Source organism: Anolis carolinensis, chromosome 2 (assembly GCF_035594765.1).
Source record: "Anolis carolinensis isolate JA03-04 chromosome 2, rAnoCar3.1.pri, whole genome shotgun sequence".
NCBI lineage: Eukaryota > Metazoa > Chordata > Lepidosauria > Squamata > Dactyloidae > Anolis > Anolis carolinensis.
The window spans coordinates 34,692,384-34,713,109 of record NC_085842.1 but is presented as its reverse complement, the minus strand read 5'-3'; the positions used below and the strand labels follow the sequence as shown (position 1 = coordinate 34,713,109).

At 41.2% G+C, this 20,726-nt stretch overlaps 1 protein-coding gene across 1 annotated transcript in view; it reads right to left on the bottom strand.

The window, feature by feature from the left end:
- Positions 1-8,633: 8,633 nt before the first annotated feature.
- LOC100562477 (sodium- and chloride-dependent creatine transporter 1) overlaps positions 8,634-20,726 on the bottom strand; it is a 57,070-nt gene continuing 44,977 nt past the window's right edge. The window contains exons 12-14 of the mRNA XM_003217866.4: positions 20,149-20,249; positions 15,865-16,035; positions 8,634-12,255 (exon numbers count right to left, since the gene is read on the bottom strand). Coding sequence (XP_003217914.3) covers positions 12,109-12,255; positions 15,865-16,035; positions 20,149-20,249 — 419 coding nt within the window. The 3' untranslated portion in view covers positions 8,634-12,108. The remainder of the gene's footprint in view (positions 12,256-15,864; positions 16,036-20,148; positions 20,250-20,726) is intronic.

Below are 20,726 nucleotides of genomic sequence, written 5' to 3'. Positions count from 1 at the left end.
TCAGGTAGAATATTTGTTGTGACAGTGGCACGCAGAAAGATGCAACTCCTTTCACATCACTATAGTACTGAGGCTGCTCTGCAGCCCTTTACAGCCTTTTTATAAACCCAGAGGAGTATGTATTAATTAGAGCCGTGGGTGTGCAACTCAGCTATATCATTAATCACTACCAACAACCCCCCCCCCCCCAAAATATCAATCATGTGATAATTGTAGTCAGTTTGAGAGCATTCAAGTTTGGGTTCAAGTATCCCCTTGTTGGGAGATACATTTCCCTTTGCAAAAATACAAAATGTAATGTGTCTCTTTTAAACTTCGTAGCAGCAACCTAATTTTTTTTTCAGTGCTAACTAAGCCCCCATCTACATTGACCACTTGATGCTGTTCGAAGCTAGGTTCAAACGTGGTGGCTAGACAATAAACGCCCATAAAAATGTGTGAAAGAAAGCCCTTAATGTGCATCAGTGCTCTGTGGTTTGTGTAATCACCATCAGGACCTCAAATTGGTTCCAATGCATTTTCTTGCACAGGAAAACCACTTTCATCAATACTGATTTGAAACTGCATTAAAGAGTCAGTTTAGATGTGCCCTAAGTCACCTCAGATCAACCCTCTCAACAAAAGTGTGGAAAACTAAGTAACGTGATCCAATATACTTTGCACATCTATGAGTTCTGCTCAATAAGTGACACTCTTGGATTATGTAATTCTGACATGGAAACAATGCTGGGGCTATTGGAGAATATCATATTGAAACATTGATTTTCAAATTTGTCCAAAATAGAGTGAGGACCGAACACTTTCGCAGTATAGATTCATAGGGTTGTTGTGTGTTTTCCAGGCAGTATGGCCATGTTCCAGAAGCATTCTCTCCTGATGTTTCACCCACATCTATGGCAGGCATCCTCAGAGGTTGTGAGGTATATAGATTCATAGATCCATAGAGTTGGAAGAAATCCCCAAGGGCCATCCAGTCCAACCCCATTCGCCATGCAGGAAGATACAATCCACACACTCCCTTAGATAGCCACTAGCTGTGCCCGGCCACGCGTTGCTGTGGCGAAGTATGGTGGTATGGAAAATAAAGTATTGAGGAATTGGTGGTAGTTAAGGTCAAGGGTAAAGGTTTTCCCCAGACATTAAGTCCAGTCGTGTCCAATGACTCTGGAGGTTGGTGCTCATCTCCATTTCTAAGCCGAAGAGCCGGCGTTGTCCGTAGACTCCTCCAAGGTCATGTGGAATGACTACATGGAGCGGCGTTACCTTCCCGCCGGAGCAGTACCTATTGATGCACTCACATTGGCATGTTTTTGAACTTCTTGGTTGGCAGAAGCTGGGGCTAACAGTGGGGGCTCTCTCCGCTCCCCCAATTCAAACCTGTGGCCTTTCGGTCCAGAAGTTCAGCAGCTCAGCGCTTTAACACGCTGCGCCATCAGGGGATATTATTTCCTAAAGGTTGTGAATATACAATATTTCTGATTGGTTTTTTTTGTTTGTTGGAGGCAAGTATGAATGCTGCAATTAGGAAAAGTGATTAGGATGTAATAGCCTTGCAGCTTTAAAGCCTGGCTGTTTCCTCCCTGAGTGAATTTTTTGTTGGGAGGTGTTAGCTGGCCCTGATTGTTTCCTGTCTGGAATTCCCTTGTTTTCAGTGGTGTTGTTTGCGATATTTTATGTGCTTCTACTGTCTGTGGCCCTGAGAAAACAGAGGATTTTCCAGACTTTGATGATGGGAATACTTTGTTGGGAGGTGTTAGCTGGCCCTGATTGTTTCCTGTCTGGAATTCCCTTGTTTTCAGAGTGGTGTTGTTTGCGATATTTTATGTGCTTCTACTGTCTGTGGCCCTGAGAAAACAGGATTTGCCAGACTTTGATGATAGGAATACTTTGTTGGGAGGTGTTAGCTGGCCCTGATTGTTTCCTGTGTGGAATTCCCCTGTTTATTTACTGTCCCGGTTTTAGAGATTATATTGTTCTGCATTATTCTATCCCAGTAATTATTTCATATTAAAGAAGAATCTCACTTATCCAACATTCGCTTATACAATGTTCTGGATTATCCAACGCAGTCTGCCTTTTCATAATCAATGTTTTTGTAGTCAGTGTTTTAAATTCATTGTGATATTTTAGTGGTAAATTTGTAAATACAGTACAGTAGAGTCTCACTTATCCAACATAAACGGGCCGGCAGAACGTTGGATAAGCGAATATGTTGGATAATGAGGAATTAAGGATAACCCTATTAAACATCAAATTAAGTTATGATTTTACAAATTAAGCACCAAAACATCATGTTAGACAACAAATTTGTCAGAAAAAGTAGTTCAGTACACAGTAATGCTATATAGTAATTACTGTATTTATGAATTTAGCACCAAAATATCACGATATATTGAAAGCATTGACTACAAAAATGCGTTGGATAATCCAGAACGTTGGATAAGTGAGACTCTACTGTAAATACTACATAGCATTACTGCGCATGGAACTACCTTTTCTGTCAAATTTGTTGTATAATATGATGTTTTGGTGCTTAATTTGTATAACGATTACCTAATTTGATGTTTAATTGGCTTTTCCTGAATCCCTTCTTATTATCCAACATATTCACTTATCCTGCCGGCCTGTTTACGTTGGATAAGTGAGACTCTACTGTATATTTCTAATCTTATATTATCTGCTCAGAACTGGATTATATGAGGCTCCTTCTTCACAACTGTATAAAATGCACACTGAAGTGGATTATATGGTAGTGTGGAGTCAAGATAATCCAGTGCAAAGCAGATAATATAAGATTATAAATGGGTTATATAGCTGTGTGGAAGGGCCTTTAGTCTACACTGCCATATAATCCAGTGCAAATCTGATAATCTGTGGAAGAAGCCTAAGTGAGGCCTAAATCTGCCTGTCCCCTAACTGAATCCTGGCTGTCCCTTGGTTGCTAGGCAACCAAGTGGGCAGAGATTAGCCCTCTAAACTGGCAGCAATTGGATAAAAACAATTATTGCTCTCCCTCTAATTAGAACTTTATTTTTCTTTTCTTTTTGTTGTATCAACCTAGAGGCGTGGATGATGGGTTGTGTTGTCAAATTTTGAGGTTGGGGGGGCCTGTACTTTTGTTGTTTTGTGAATTGCCGTGATGCCATCACTCTTTTATATATATAGATTTGTCAGGAGTGCTTGGATTGTGTATTCAGAGCCGGCCCTAGGTATTTTTCAAGTGTAGGCGAACAGAATTTTGGCGCCCCCCCAAACCAATCACTGAAAAATAAAAGCGTTGGATAAGCGAAAATGTTGGATAATAAGGAAGTATAAAGGAAAAGCCTATAAAACATCAAATTACATTATGATTTTAAAAATTAAGCACCAAAAGATCATGTTTTACAACAAATCAATAGAAAAAGCAGTTCAATACATGGTAATGTTATGTAGGAATTACTATATTTGCAAATTTAGCACTAAACATTGAACAGGGATATAGGGCAGTGTGGACTTAGATAACCCAGATAGCCCTCAGTATTTTAAAAAAACCCCTCTAAAATCAGGACAATAAATAAAGAACAACACTCTGAAAACAGAAGAAATCCAGACAGTAAACAATCAGGGACAGCTAACTCCTCCCAAAAAAAGATTCTCCCAGGCAAGAAGAAGCCAGGCCTTGAAGCCACAGGGCCATTAAATGCTAATCAAGGTGATTAATTACAACATTCACACCTTCTTCAAATAAAAGTTCTTTCTCCCACCCTGGACCTTCTACAGATATATAAACCCCACATACCTAGCTTCCAAGTTCCTACAGACCTCACAATCTCTGAAGGCCCCAAAGGTGGGCTTGCGTGGTGGGAAGGTGGGTCTGCGCTGGCCGGAAGGCCCAGCGCGGCCGCTAGAAGGCCCAAAAGAGAAGGAGGTGGAGAGTGGTGCCCTCCTCCCAGGACGATGGTGCCCCCGGGACGATGGCGCCACAGGCAAATGCCTATTTCGCCTTATGGTTGGACCGCCTCTGTGTGTATTCTTGCATTGCTGATGGGGTTAAAAAACTACAGAGAAAGAAATGCCACTGGATCCTGAGGCAGCATATTCCACTGTCATCCAGCTCTTCCTATTAGGAAATTCTTCCTTTTGTTTAGGTGGAATCTCTTTTCCTGTAGTTTGAATCCATTATAATTGAGGACATTTAACACCTTTTCTCCAGTGGATGCAGTGCAATGTACACAACTCTTGTCTTAATCCCTTCAGTCTCATTGCAAACCAGCTCAGCTGACTGAAAGAATGACTGGAGCAAAGGTCACCTGTGGGTTCTTGTTATTAATAGTTTCTGACTATGTGGAATATGTTGCCTTGGAGTGTAGTGGCATCTCCTTTTCTGGAGGTTTTAAAGCAGAATCTGGATGGCCATCTGTCAAGAGTGCTTTGATTGTGTCCTTCTTGGGTTGGACTGAGTAGCGCTTGAATCCTCATCCAACTCTATGGTTTTATTATTCTATTTCTTACCCACCTCTTCTCAAGGTTCAAGTCGGGTTACAACACGATCAAAATACAATAGATAAAAACATGTAAAACTCATATAAAAAGGTAAAGCTTTCCCCTTGAAGTTAAGTCTAGTCGAGTCTTACTCTGGGGGGCGGGGGGCTCATCTCCATATCTAAGCCAAAGAGCCAGCATTGTCTATAAACGCCTCCTAGGTCATGTGGCCGGCATGACCGCATGGAGAGCCGTTACCTTCCCACCGAAGCAGTACCTATTGATCTACTCACATTTACATATTTTTGAACTGCTAGGTTGGCAGAAGCTGGGGCTAACAACGGGAGCTCACCATGTCCCACGGATTTGAACCGCCAACCTTCCAGTCAGCAAGTTCTGCAGTTCAGTTGTTTAACCCATTGCGCCACCACGGCCCAAAACACATATACGTAAGATTAAAATACACATCAATATTATTCAAACCAGTCGAATGTCGATTTAAAAACAATAATTTAAAATTGACTGGGTAGACCTATTGGTTCAGCAGGGACTGAAACCCAGCTCGAGCTAAGTCACAGCACAACATCTTTCCTGCTATGTCTCACTATGAATATTATTTATTGACTTGGCTCATAAGGAAGTAAATGTTCTCATCCAGCTATGTGGAATTGCTGGATATAATTGATGCAGCACTGTGGGCACAGAAGTAGCCTAGGGCAAGAAGCACAGACTCCTCTTAAAACACTCACACTTTTCATAAAGTGGGGAGCAGACTTTCAGTAAGAGCAGAACAGAAGCAAAACTTGGGAAAGTTACTTTTTTTGGTTTTTTAGAAAGCCACTCTTGGAATCTCCCAGCCACTGGGAACTGCAATCCAAGTATTTTACTGAATTCGACGCAGTATTTCTGCTGCCACCTTGTGTTCAAGGTCTAGGAGAGCTGTCTTTTAAAGACTTTATGTAACTCCTTCCAACATCATATTCCCATCCTCAATTATTAGTGCAACAAGAACTGAAAAGACAATGCAAAAGGAAAGATTCCTCTATTAAACAGACAACGTCCTGTTACATATGTATGTATATATACATACAGTAGAGTCTCACTTATCCAACATAAACTGGCCGGCAGAACGTTGGATAAGCGAATATGTTGGATAATAAGGAGGGATTAAGGAAAAGCCTATTAAACATCAAATTAGGTTATGATTTTACAAATTAAGCACCAAAACATTATGTTATACAACAAATTTGACAGAAAAAGTAGTTCAATATGCAGTAATGTTATGTTGTAATTACTGTATTTACGAATTTAGCACCAAAATATCACGATGTATTGAAAACATTGACTACAAAAATGCGTTGGATAATCCAGAACATTGGATAAGTGAGACTCTACTGTACTTCTGGCTTTAAAACTTGCTCTCCAATCCACAACCTGTCTCACATTCCTATGAAAATATTTAGTATATTGTTTCTACAAGGCTAAATTTTGATTGTGATTTCTTGTCAAGCTTTCGACTCCCTAATCCTGGATATGTAATGTCATTGGATGCATCTTTACTGTAGAATTAATGCAGTTTGGCACCATTTTAATTGCCATGGCTCAATACTATGGAATCATAGCACTGAGCCATAGCATATATAATATTATATCACAGTCATTTTGTGAGGCACCAGCACTATTGGGCAGAGAAAGATTTGTAAAACTACAAATCTTAGGATTCCATAGCATTGGGCCATGGCAGTTTAAATGATGTCAAACCGCATTAATTTGAAAGTGTAGATGCTCCCAACTGGACCAACTGCATAATCACACAGCCAGCTGTCTCTCTGGGAAGCTAACGGCACCATACCAACCCTTGGAAATCAAAGTCTGGAAAAGTTATTGCTGTGGGCTATAGATTTCAGAATCATTATCAACCCTCATCTGCCAATCTAGGGCTTCCATAGAGTGTTGCCATGGCAGTTCAGGTGGAATCATAGTACTATAACCTAATGTGAAAGGGTCTACAGTGTTGAGACAGGTTCCCAATTCCTTATTTGTGTGAGACTTTGAATCCGCTCAGCCACATAAACCCAATTAAGACATGAAGATTATCTGCTCCCGCTCTTTAAAACTAAAGAGCAGAATGACCCTGAAACCAAGTAGCTTTATGATCAGGAAATTGTCCCCATGAAAGAGAAATAATCCTTCTTTCTGTTAAGCATAGCTAGTTTAGCTGCAAGCATATTCATACATAATGGCTCAAGATGACAGTCAAAACTGAGCTTCTGCACTGTAAAATAAGGTGTGAATCACATAGAGAGCCAGGTGTCGGGCAAATTGTCATGTCCTCCTTCAGATGAGATGTGATTTGACTTTTTTTTTCACTTCAGACATGTCTATGCAGAGCAGAGTGTTGAATGCAGCTTTGAAGACTGGTATCTATATATCTACCAAACAGATTGGCTTGAGTTGCAGTGTATATATAGTATATCCATTTAAGAAGCTGACATACCCCCAGCCTTCCACATTTATGGACTCTGCATCCATGGATTCAACCATGCATGGCTTGAAAACATTTTCTTAAAAAAAAAAAAGAATTCCAAAAGGAACCCTTGATTTCCCTATTTTATATAAGGGGCACCATTTTGCTAAGCCCTTGAATATAATGGGACTTGGGCACCTGTTGATTTTGATCCTGAAACCAAACCCTGGCAGATACCAAGTGCCTATGACTGTTTCATAAGAAAGCCTGAGATGAAAATGTTTCAAGAACACTGCTTTACAGCAGCCTTTCTCAACCTGTATTGGACTACAATATCCACCACTCCCATCCAACATGTCCAGTGGGAAGATATGGCAATTCTTATCCAAAATTTTTGGAGGATGGGGAAAAGCTGCCCTAGTTTTCTCTGCTGTACCTGAGTAACATTCAGTAATGGAACCTGCAATGTCTTTAAAAAATAGTATAGGCTGAACATCTCTTATCCAGAACTGTTCCATATTTTGGATCTTTTGGATATTGGAATACTTGCATATACACGTGTTGTCTTGGAAATGGGATCTTATACTCACAGTCTGATGACAGTTTTATATGCAATATATTTAATAATGTTGTGTATGAAACAAAGTTTGTCTACAATGTATACAAAGACTATCTCAGCCACTCCTCTGAACCATTTAGAGATTTTGGAGCATTTTGGATTTCAGAATTCTGGATAAGGGATGCTCATCTTGCATAGAACAGAAAACAGCGAGATGACTGTGTTGTTGAATGCTTTAATGGTTGGAATCACTGGTTTGCTGTGAGTTTTCCGGACTATATGGCCATGTTCCAGAAGCATTCTCTCCTGACGTTTCACCCACATCTGTGGCAGGCATCCTCAGAGGTTGTGAGGTCTGTTGGAAACTAGGCAAGTGGGGTTTATATATCTGTGAAATGTCCAGGGTGGGAGAAAGAAATCTTGTCTGTTTGAGGCAAGTGTGAATGTTGCCATTCGCCAGCTTGATTAGCATTGAATGGCCTTGCAGCTTCAAAGCCTGTCTGCTTCCTGTCTGGGGGAATCCTTTGTTGGGAGGTGTCAGCTGGCCCTGATTGTTTCCTGACTGGAATTCCCTGTTTTCTGAGTGTTGATCTTTGTTAACTGTACTGATTCTAGGTTTTTTTAAAAAAAAAATACTGGTAGCCAGATTTTGTTCATTTTCAATTTTGTTCAATTGTCCACATGCTTGTGGATTTCAGTGGCTTCTCTGAGATGAATGTTTAAAAATTTTCTATAAGTCAGTTGGCTATTTTCCCAAACTCTGATCATTATAAGCAATGACACCCTCCTGAACTGGGAACTGCAATATATGAAACAATAATTGGCTGCAGAATGAAGCTCAAATACTTTACCCTGTTAAGAGAAGCCAGTGTGGTGTATTGGTTTGAGGCATTGGTGTAGGAATCCAGGAGAGCACAATTCGAATCCCAGTCTGCCTTGGAAACCCTCTGGCTAACCTTAGGCAAGTCATACTCTCTCAGTCTAAGTGGGGAAAAATACCAAGATATTCTTTGGAGAGGGTCCCCATCAGTCAAAGTCAACTTGGAGATGCACACAACAATAAAATGTAACCTGGCCTTCAAAGATACCACCAGTAAGGGTTGTTTCAGAGATCCCGGTTTGACAAAGATGCCACTGACAAACAGATTGAATCTCTCCCATATTTATTGTCAGAGGTTGGATCTGGAGCATGTTGGTACATAACGGCAAAAAACAAGGAGTTGAGAAGTCAGCTGTGGCAGAAGGGAGCGAACAGTTATTACAATTTCATGAGTAGAGGAAGGTGGGCTCAGCCCAGTTTGGCACAAACACTCATATATTACAAAATGCATACATTGGAGGAATGGAGTATCACTGTTGCAACGCTGAGAGAGGGAGAGGAGCCTTTGCTCATCAGGATTAAAATTAGGCCTGCCGCTCTTCTTCTCTACTTACAGAGAGAAATCCAACAAATGTCTTTTTTCTGATTCTGGATTACTAGGGACTTCATCACACTAGAGCTTGGATTCACTTTAAATCCACTTTAGGAAGGGCCTTTAAACAGCTGAGCCAGACAGGTCCTGGGCCTCACCAAACTACAAACCCCAGAATTCTGCAGGAGGCAGAAACCGGATTTAAAGTAGATCCATGCTCTTGTGTGATGAGGCAGTAAGAGTCCAGTAGCTATGAATTTGTTGTGATGATCTGCTTTTCCTCAGAGCCACAAAATTCTCTATTCGTTGCCACTAGTTTTGTTGTTATTGGTCAACTTCAACACACTAATATGTTTTGCTCTCTGGATGTGATAAAGCTACATCTGTTGAATGTTCTGGTGACTTCTATGTTAGTGGGGCAGGGAATCCATTCTAGATTTCAATTCAGATTTAGGACCCATTTACACTGCCATATAGTTTTGTATGAGCTGCATTATAATTGTCAGTGTAGACTCATATAATGCAGATTGAACCACATTGAACTGGATTATAGGAGTCTGCACTCCCATATAATCCAGTTCCATGCAATTAATCTGCATCCTGAAACTGGATTATATGGCAGTGTACATGGGGTCTTTGAAGAGCTGACAAGTACCCACTAATGGAATAATAACAATGTATTAGATATTATTAAACATTGTATTATGTACAATAAATGAATATAAATATCAGATAAATGGTTGCAAATCACAATCAAATTGTTACATTTACAGTATGATGAATGGTAGTTGCATCCACAACATAGTAAACTTTCTTATTTTCTTGTGTCTTTGTAAAGGATAAGTAGATCCCTTATCCACAACCGGTTTTGACTTCATTTGGTGGTAGGGTCTGCAAGTATTAATACAATTGTACAAAGTGTTTTCTGGCCTAGTAAAATTGGCTAATATTACATAATACATACTACTTACTTTTTTATTTAGTTCAAATAATTCAAGAATGTAATCAATGAAAAATAAAATCTTTCATACCCTGTTTCCCCGAAAATAAGACATCCCCAGAAAATAAGACCTAGTAGAGGTTTTGCTGAATTGCTAAATATAAGGCCTCCCCTGAAAGTAAGATCTAGCAAAGTTTTTGTTTGGAAGCATGCCCACCAGACAGAACACCAGAGTATGTGGGATTGGTAAATGTACATACCATACATGGAAATAATGGTAATAACAAGAATTCACAGTTTGTCTGGTTATGCTGGTTTGTGATGACAACTACTGTACAGTATATAATGTTCATTTTTTGTTCAATAATAAATGTGAATTCTTCATGGAAAAATAAGACATCCCCTGAAAATAAGACCTAGTGCATCTTTGGGAGCAAAAATTAATATAAGACACTGTCTTATTTTCGGGGAAACACGGTAGATATCGTGGAACCTATTGGGAACATACAGTGGCTTACAATATTCATTTATTGTACATAATACAATGTTTAATGATATCTAATACATTGCTATTATTCTATTAGTGGGTACTTGTCAGTTCAAACCCTTGGGAACCCATTTTTTCTTATAGTCTTTGAAGAGCTGCCTAGGATGTCGAACTATTCCAGCACCCTGGATAGCTCCCCTGAAGCTGACCAAAACTAATAGTGGATTCAGCACTGCAATCACATAGAATTGGTGCACCTGATAGACAGAGGTCAAAGCTATAGAAGTCCAACCAGAAAGAAATATGCAAACTGTATCCATGGCTGTGTGTTGCTCAAAGGATTTCCCTCTGCTTGATTGAGAAGGAAGAAGCAGGTTGACACAATTACCCCAGATTTTCTAGCTCCTCAACCCTTTCCAATTTCAGTATCATTGATGGGATCTATAAAAGTTTTGTCCATTTAGAGTGAGACTGTTTGCACTCAGTGGAAGATTTAAGGGCATCGTCCTCAGTTCTGGTTTGCAGTGTGCACTTGGCATCCCTTCTCCAACCGGCTCCTGGTTAGAGCCAAAAGTAGACCAGAAGGAAAGAAGGAAAGGAGAATGGATACATTTAGAGCAGGCATGGGCAAACTTGGACCCTCCAGGTGTTTTGGACTTCAACTCCCACAATTCCTAACAGCCGGTAGCCAGTTTGCCCCTGTCTGATTCAGAGTGATGGAAGCAAGAAATGATGCTGAAGAAGACAAACACACACACACACACACAAGCAATTGCTGCATAATCGAGAATGTTTAAGTGGAACTATCCTTGAAACTGTAGAAGGAATGTGATTATGAGAGTGGGAAGAAGCTATGAAAAGAAGTAGGCCACAGAGTGCTGGAAATAGATTGGGAGTGGTTGTGTTTATTTTCCCCGAGGGAGAGAGAAATGGGAACCTGAAGAGCGGGATGCTGTTAGTCTCCCTACACCAGTTAAGGTCATATTAGGGACTGGGCTAAAAAAATAAAATAGACCAAAAAGGTAACTACAGGGCAAAAAATAAAAATCAGAACCAAACAAAACTACACCAGCATCACACAGAATGCCAGAATCCAGCACTTTTTTAGAAACAGCCCTGGCTGGGTTCAGGAAGAAAAAGCTATGGGGTTTTTGCTGCCATGGGGGGAAATATCCATGGAGAGTCTGGAGAGGAACTCTTTTCCAGTTGGTGGGACCTCTTTTTTTGCAAGTCACTAAGAAGTCAACATCCTTGGCTTGAAGCTCGATAGGTAACAATGCAAGAACAAGACAAGGGAGAAGTTTGATTTTGTTTACAGCTTCAAAGGGGTAAGATAGAAATATCAGCCTTGCACATCCAGATTTCTTTATCTAAGGCAGGAATGGGCAAACTTAGTCCCTCCAGGTGTTTTGGACTTCAACTCCCACAATTCCTAACAGCCTACCGGCTGTTAGGAATTGTGGGAGTTGAAGTCCAAAACACCTGGAGGGACTAAGTTTGGCCATACCTGATCTAAAAGAAGGCTGGCCCAGATCATGTATGTTTCTTCCCCTTTGCTGCACTACGAGCACCTCTAACGTAACCATATTAGGCCAATTCGTAGGTCTTTTCATTAGTTAACTGCACTGAAGATGGCCTCTTCTACAGAAAGTGGTCACAAAGGACAACCAGAGGATGAGTCAAGGGTACTATAGGTTTTTCTCCCAAATCCCATCCCCTTCTCTCCTCAGCTCAGACCGTGCTGCTGGTGGCATTGCTACAGGGGGAGGAGGGTCCAAGAAACTAAATCACAGTCTCAAAGAGGGTGGCCTTCTCTGGAGGAGCTGCTGTGAGGCCGTCTGGAGGCGGGAGGAGCTTTGTCTCTGCTTCAGGTGTCATGTACTCCAAGTGGTGGTGGCCCCAGACAGGGGTAGTCAGCAACTGCCAGCGCTGCGGGAGAAAGAAGACACAGGGATCAAGAAGCAACTCCAGGAGGCCGTTTGGCTTGTTTGTCACTATTAATTTACATGTAACGTATACCTTAGCACAGTGGTTCTCAACCTGTGAGTCCCCAGATGTTTTTGGTCTTCAACTCCCAAAAATCCTAACAGCTGGTAAACTGGCTGGGATTTCTGGGGGTTGTATTTATTTATTTATTTACAGTATTTATATTCCGCCCTTCTCACCCCAAAGGGGACTCAGGGTGGATCACATTATACACATACAGGGCAAACATTCAATGCCCATAAACACATGGAACTGAGACAGAGACAGACAGACAGACAGACGCACGCATAGAATCATAGAATCATAGAAAAGTAGAGTTGGAAGAGACCTCATGGGCCATCCAGTCCAACCCCCTGCTAAGAAGCAGGAAATCACATTCAAAGCAACCCCGACAGATGGCCATCCAGCCTCTGCTTAAAAGCCTCCAAAGGAGGAGCCTCCACCACAGCCCAGGGGAGAGAGTTCCACTGTCGAACAGCCCTCACAGTGAGGAAGTTCTTCCTGATGTTCAGGTGGAATCTCCTTTCCTGTAGTTTGAAGCCATTGTTCCATGTCCTAGTCTGCAGGGCAGCAGAAAACAAGCTTGCTCCTAGTCTGCAGGGCAGCAGAAAACAAGCTTGCTCCTAGTCTTCAGGGCAGCAGAAAATATGCTTGCTCCTAGTCTGCAGGTCAGCAGAAAACAAGCTTGCTCCTAGTCTGCAGGGCAGCAGAAAACAAGCTTGCTCCTAGACTGCAGGGCAGCAGAAAACAAGCTTGCTCCTAGTCTTCAGGGCAGCAGAAAATATGCTTGCTCCTAGTCTGCAGGGCAGCAGAAAACAAGCTTGCTCCTAGTCTGCAGGGCAGCAGAAAACAAGCTTGCTCCTAGTCTGCAAGGCAGCAGAAAACAAGCTTGCTCCTAGTCTGCAGGGCAGCAGAAAACAAGCTTGCAGAGGCAATTTAACCTTCTCCTGAGGGGATGTTTGATTCTGGCCACAGGGGGGAGCAGCTGCTTCATCATCTACTCTGATGGCACTTCCTCATTCCAACGTTGCAAATTAGTTAAACTTGCCTCCCCACTTTTATACGTAAGTGGTATCTTATTTCCTACTTGATAGATGCAACTATCTTTCAGGTTGCTAGGTCAGCAACGAGCAGGGGCTATATTTTATTTTTAATTGACGGGTGCTCACCCTGCCACGGGCCGGCCTCAAACTCGTGACCTCATGGTCAAAGTGATTTATTGCAGCAGCTGCTTGCCAGCCTGTGCCACCGCCCGGCCCAGGTTGTAGGCCATAAACATCTAGGGACACCAGGTTGAGAACCACTGCCTTAGCGAAACTAACGCAGTAAGGTTCTTGAGGATGCTTTCATCCAATAGCCATCGGTAGAAACACAGAGAAAGTGCTCCAGAATTTTTAAAGCATTGGAATCAAGGGCAAGCATGACATAAAAGGTCCCTATATTGGGTTGCTGTGAGTTTTCTGGGCTGTTTGGCCATGTTCCATGAGGATTCTCTCCTGATGTTTCACCCACATCTATGGCAGATATCCTCAGAGGTTGTGAGGTCTGTTGGAAACTAGGCAAGACTACATAGAGAAGCCATTGAAATCCACAAGTATGTGGACAATTTCAATAGAAAGGAGGAAACAATAGAAATGAACAAAATCTGGCTACCAGTATTAAAATAAACCCCTCTAAAATCAGGACAATAAACAAAGAACAACAGTCAGAAAACAGGGAATTCCAGACAGGAAACAATCAGGGCCAGCTAATACCTCCCAACAAAGGATTCTCCCAGGCAGGAAGCAGCCAGGCTTTGAAGTTGCAAGACCACCCAATGCTAATCAAGGTGGCCAATTGCAACATTCACACTTGCCACAAAGGGACAAGAGTTATTTCTCCCACCCTGGACATTATTACAAATCCCACTTGCCTAGTTTCCAACCTCACAACCTCTGAGGATGCCTGCCATAGATGTGAGTGAAAAGTCAGAAAAGAATGCTTCTGGAACATGGCCATGCAGCCTGGAAAACTCACAGCAACCCAGTGATTCCGGCCATGAAAGCCTTCAACAACACATTTCCCTATATTGTTTGGAGGTGCAGCTACACTACAGAATGAATGCTGTTTGACACCTCTTTTAATTTTTTATATTGTCCCCAAATATCTGATTTTATTAAGGTCCATTTTAATGTTTGAAAGCCACCTTGAGTCTCAGGAAGGGCTTAAATAAATTAAATATTAATCACAACCCCCAAGCACACTGTGTCAGTCCGTCATTTTTATTTGACTAGATATTCCAACTGAGTTGCTTTTAACAGTGTCTTTATTTGCTTTGCTGGGTTTTATTACAACTGTTGCCGATTTATGTTTCCAAGTGACTTCTATAGACTTATGGTAAGTCTTGTCATTTCATTGCACATTGCTCTGAGAGTTAGCCTAGGCATTACATATACCTACAGATAAATAATCCTTAATTGTTGCTAAAAGTTCTTTCTTGTAAGGTTTCAGTTGTGAAGCCAGGCTGCCTTGTGCATGGAATTTTACAGGTAAGACAAATAACAACATGAACAACGTCTTCCACTTGTAACCCTATTGTGTTTTCACACTGTTTCTTTTATACATTTCAAAGGAATGGCCCTGTTAGTATCGTGCAGCATAAAAAGATGGAAGAAATGGGGAGAAAAATATTGCAGTACTTTAAAGTCTGAAAGTTCATGCAAAATTAAGAACCAACCGCTCTTAAGGTGCTGTGCCACATTTCTTTCACCCCTTCCTCCTTTTGATGGATAGATTATACTAAGTAACATAATTTTTGTTCCTGGGTTATAAATGTCATTTCCTAATTGCTTCTATCATAAAAACCATGAAAAAATGTATTAAACTGCAAGTACTTTGCTTTTGCGGGATATCTTGCACCACATTTTGCTATAGTTTTTCAATGACTATCTCATAAAGTCTCAACCGATTCAACATAGTTTGTGGCAGCCACAAAAACAAAGTTTCTGGAGTACAATAACTACTTTCAAAGTAAGTACTGCACAAATAAATAGGAAATAACACTTTCAAACCAGGTTCAGATTTTTTTTTCAAATTTTGTTACATAGTGATATCTAATAAATTACATTATGGATGAAAAAATGATATATCTGCATTCATATATGCTATGGATCATGTCTGAGGCTTCATGTACACTGCCAAATAATGCAGTAAACCTGCATTATATGAGTCTACCCTGATCATGTAATGCAATTTCAAACTGCCCAGAAAACTCACAGCAATCCATTTGATAGCAGTGAGACATATCAGAAAAAGACACGCCAAACTGCATTCTTTCCAAAATGTACATGCACATCTGTGTGCCAAGAGCATGAGACATCTCGAAGCAGCATCCCAATGGCTTAAAGCAAGCATGGGCAAACTTGGGCCCTCCCTGTGTTTTGGACTTAACAGCCTACCAGGAATTGTGGGAGTTGAAATCCAAAACACCTGGAGAGTTGAAATTGGCTCATGAGTGGCTTAAAGAGAGAGAGAAACACAAGGAACTGACAAAGAGGAGAGGCTGAAACTCACCTGTTGTAGAGAGCCCTTGCTTCGCAGCAGCTTGTAAACAACAGTGCAGGGGATGCAAAGCATGGAGGCAAGGGCCAGAGCCCAGCCAATCACTTCGCCCCACCAGGGGTAGACGTAGGTCTTGTTGTAGGTCAAGCGCTGGTAGTTCACCACATGGAACAGGAAGATGCCCTGTTAGGAAGGGAAGGAAGAGGAGGGAGGAGAGATCAGCATAAAGGCAGAGGTAATATATAAAGAAATATGAGGGGTGGGTCCCACATTAATTATATGAATTTGGCTTCTTTCCAAAACTTTGAGGGTGCATGTGTAATTTTTCTAACTACAACTCTCAAAATGTTCTAACCACCTAAAGAATTCTACAAGTTTTAGTTTTAAATAGTAACTTCACCTAGCTCTGCTTCTTCCCAATTATGCAACGTTGCGCTCTTCTTATGACATTGATCTTCAGGTGCATGTACTTATATTCTAGAATTGTTTCATAAGAGAAAGGTCTACTTTTGCAAACACAATGAAAGGTGTAACAACACTGTAGAATGAATGCGGTTTGACATCACCATAAAAGCCTTCGACAACACATCACTTTAGCCAACTGAGCCCCCGGTAGCACAAGGGGTTAAACCCTTGTGCCAGCAGGACTGCTGAACGAAAAATTGGCAGTTCAAATCTGGGAAGCAGGGTGAGCTCCCATCTGTCAGCTCCAGCTTCCATGTGGGGACATGAGAGAAGCCTCCCACAGGATGGTAAAACGTTAAACATCTAGGCATCCCCTGGGCAACGTCCTTACAGACGGCCAATTTTCTCACACCAGAAGAGACTTGCAGTTTCTCAAGTTGCTCCTGACACGAAAAAAAGGTCACTTTAGCCACCAGTGGCTCAGGGCTATTCTGGGAATGGCAGTTTGAAAAGACACCAGGTGCACCTTTTGGCAGAGAAGACAAAGCCTTGTAATACTACAACACCCAAGATTATATAACACAGGATGATGGCAAAGATAACCAAAGACCTTTGCCCTTCTGAAAAGGGGAAATATTTAACTTTTTACAAAAGCAATTTTGTTTTTAAAAGTAAGGTTCATAGAACAGCTTACATGTTGTGTATTAGTTGAGTCTCTGTGTTGAAGGTATGTTTTTTGTTTCTGCTTATACTTTTGTTATGTGTTTGTAGTTAGTTGCAATCATTAAAATGTAGCTATGTAGTACGTATTAGTATTATATACCTCAAAATATTTCTTGCTTCTATTATGGCCACCTTTTTATTAAGTTCTCTTTTTGGGGAATAAAAAATTACTGAAACTTTGACTCTATTTGTAGGAAAAAAGCAAGAGCGAGACAGCATTGGAGCTGCCAGCCTGAAAGCAGCGCCAGTCACATGGGACCGATCAGTTCAACTAAAGTGCAGGAGAAGATTGGAATGTAATTTCCTGAGTGTTAAGCAAAGTCACCCTTTCCAGAAATAATCTGAGCTTCTCCTTCTTAACATCTCACATATAGGTTTGGGGCTGGCTGCAATTAACAGCTGCCAGGGCATATATCAAAAAGATGATAAAGCTGAGACATGGATGCTTTTTAAAAAGATTTGGGGATGCTTTGGAGTAAGATGGTGTTGCTGTGGTTGTCAACAATGCCATTAAATATCTGAGCTTGATAACACTATATAACACGATTTTTGTTCCTGGGTTATAAATGTCATTTCCTAATTGGTTCTAGCATAAAAACATGGAAAAAAGGTTTATTACACTGCAAAAACATTGCTTTTGTGGGACATCCTGCAGCACATTTTGATATCGAGTCTCAACCAATTCAACATAGTTTGTGGCAGCCACAAAAACAAATTTTCTGGAGTATAATAATTACTCTCAAATAAGAACTACACAAGGAAATAACACTTTTAAACCAAGACTAGAAGTGTTGTTCGGGGCTTTCCTGGGGGGAATCACTGGTTTGCTGTGAGTTTTCCAGGCTGTATGGCCACCTTCCAGAAGCATTCTCTCCTGACGTTTCGCCCACATCTATGGCAGGCATCCTCAGAGGTTGTGAGGTATATTGGAAACTAGGCAAGTGGAGTTTATATAACTGTGGAATATTACAAGAAGAGTAAATAAAGTAAATAAAGAGGAACACTTAAAAAACAGGGGAATTTCAGACAGGAAACAATCAGGGCCAGCTAACACATCCCAACAAAGGATTCCCCCAGGCTGGAAGCAGCCATGCTTGGAAGCTGCAAAACACTCTATGCTAATCAAGGTGGCCAACTGCAACATTCACACATGCCTACAACAGTCAAGAGTTCTTTCTCCCATTCTACAGATATATAAACCCCCCTTGTCTAGTTTCCAACAGACCTCACAACCTCTGAGGATGCCTGCCATAGTTGTGGGCGAAGCGTCAGGACAGAATGCTTCTGGAACATAGCCAAGGTCAAAACTGCCTGGAAAACTCACAGCAACAACACAGCCTGGAAAACTCACAGCAACCCAGGAACAGAAGATTTTCAAATTTTGTCACATAGTGTAATTTAATGGTTTGTGTGTTGGGCTAGGACTCTAGAAGTTCAGGGTTGAAATCTCCACCCATCCCATGGAAAAGCTTTGGATGCCCTTGGACAGGTCACACTCTCTCCATCTGCAACCTCCATCTGCTCTTGTCAGTACATGTAGTAAGGATGCATGGGAGGAGCAGTCCAATAATATTTGTAGAGAAACATACCCCTTGATTTTATCAAATCGAGGGGTATGTTTATCAATACTTTTGCAACCGGTATAAAATAGTAGCTGGATGGAAATGAAAGTAAAGGGATTAAAGTCTTTGACAATACAAAGGGAATAAAGTTGGATCACCCTTTTTGAAAATGAATTTCAACAAGATGGAAACGTAATCATACACTTCTCATTTCTTCTAGTTTGGCCTTTAAACCCCATGGCATCTGGTATCTTTGTATCTCAGTCAAATTGGGCAGGGATCTTTTGAATGGGGCAGGGAGAGGTTTCAACCTGGCCACTGGGCCTTTGCATGTGTTGTACTATTTTAAATGTATACAAAATGCCAGGACTGACTTCCTGTTAGGAACATAACAAGGAACGGCTTAGGAAGCTGAACACATTCAGCTCTGAGAAGGAAATAAGTGATACAATCACCAACTTTAAATATTGGAAGGGATGACATATAGAAGACCAAGTGAGCTTGTTTTCTGCTGCTCCAGAAACTGGAAAATGAACCAACGGATTCAAATTACAAGAAAAGAAAATCCACTTAATCATTAGGTTGAACATCCTGACTGTAAAATATGTTTAGTAGCAGAATTGACTATCTGAGAGAATGGTGGACTCTCCCTCTTTGAAGAACTTTAAACAGAGATTGGATCAGCATCTTTCTGGCATGCTTTAGTCATGTATTGACCTAGATCAGTGGTTCTCAATCTGTAGGTCCCCAGATGTTTTGGCCTTCAACTCCCAGAAATCTTAATAACTGGTAAACTGGCTGTGATTTCTGGGAGTTGTAGGCCAAAACACCTGGGGATTTACAGGTTGAGAACCACTGACCTAGATGGGTTTAGATTCAGCCATGAAAACCCACTAGGGCCCCTTCCATACAGCTGAATAAAATCCCACATTATCTACTTTGAACTGGGCTATATGGCAGTGTGGACTCAGATAACCCAGTTCAAAGCAAATATTGTGGGATTTTCTGCCTTGATATTCTGGGTTATATGGCTGTGGAAGGGCCCTAAGTGACCCAGAGCAAGTCACATACTTTTAGTGCCAGAAAACCCCACAATAGGTTCACCTTAGGCTCACCATAAGTCAGAAATGACTTAAAGGCAACAAACACAACAACACAATCCTAATACATGATTACAAGCTCAGTTTTCACTTGGAATTCTACTTGGAATGAGGTACAGTGGCAAACCATATACACATCAGCTACATTTTTAATACTGATATGCCAGAACTTAGAAAAAGTTACATTTTTGAACTGTGTATTCAGGTAGACTATTGACTTATGATGGTCTCATTAACTGAGATAATCTCAGTTCTCTTAGGCAAGGGATACTCAGAAGTAAGGTTTGCTATTGCTTTCCTCTGAAATACAGCCTACTGCACTTGGATGGTTGTCCTCCATCCAAGTATTAACCAAACATCTCCCAAATTCCACAGCTAGTATGACAGTGTTGTGGTATGAAAAGTTCATCTTTCCATACTGTAGCTCAGCCCCTGCATGATGGAAAGCGAATCTGATGAAGCTCTCTTTTAGGAAAGAGTTCTCTCCAGTCCACTCTTTGACTTACCACACACACCAGTGGTGTAATGTATAACCAGCACCACTTCATGTAGGGCAGAGGCCGGTAGCCAATCATGCGGGCAACATCATCCATGAAGCGATCAGCTCCTGAAGGAACAATAAATTGGACGTTAGCTTCCTCTGAGCCGGCCCTGCCTGTGGTCTGAAATCAACATATTAAAAGAAATTCCCAGACTCAGTTCTAGAAGTTGGAAAAGTGATACTTCTAAACTACAATTGCCAGATTTTCCTGGGCAGTATAGCCACTGGATGATTCTGGAAGCTGTAATCCTTAAAAAAATGCTTATCCATGTTGTTTAATGGTTAGATCAGAGCAGAGCTCCAGTGCCTAGGGTTCCTTTGACACTGAATGGTTCTAGCACTGTGATTCCAATTCAACCCATAGTTCCATCCTATGGAATCCTAGAAATTGTAGCTTGGTGAGGCAATAGGGCCAATTGGTCATAAAATTCTACGTGCCTCACAAAACTATAAATCTCAGGATTTGATAGGAAAAAATACAGCAATGCCAGCCAAAGTAGCACCAATATGCTAGAAGTATGTTTCACTTCTAGTGTACGTGGC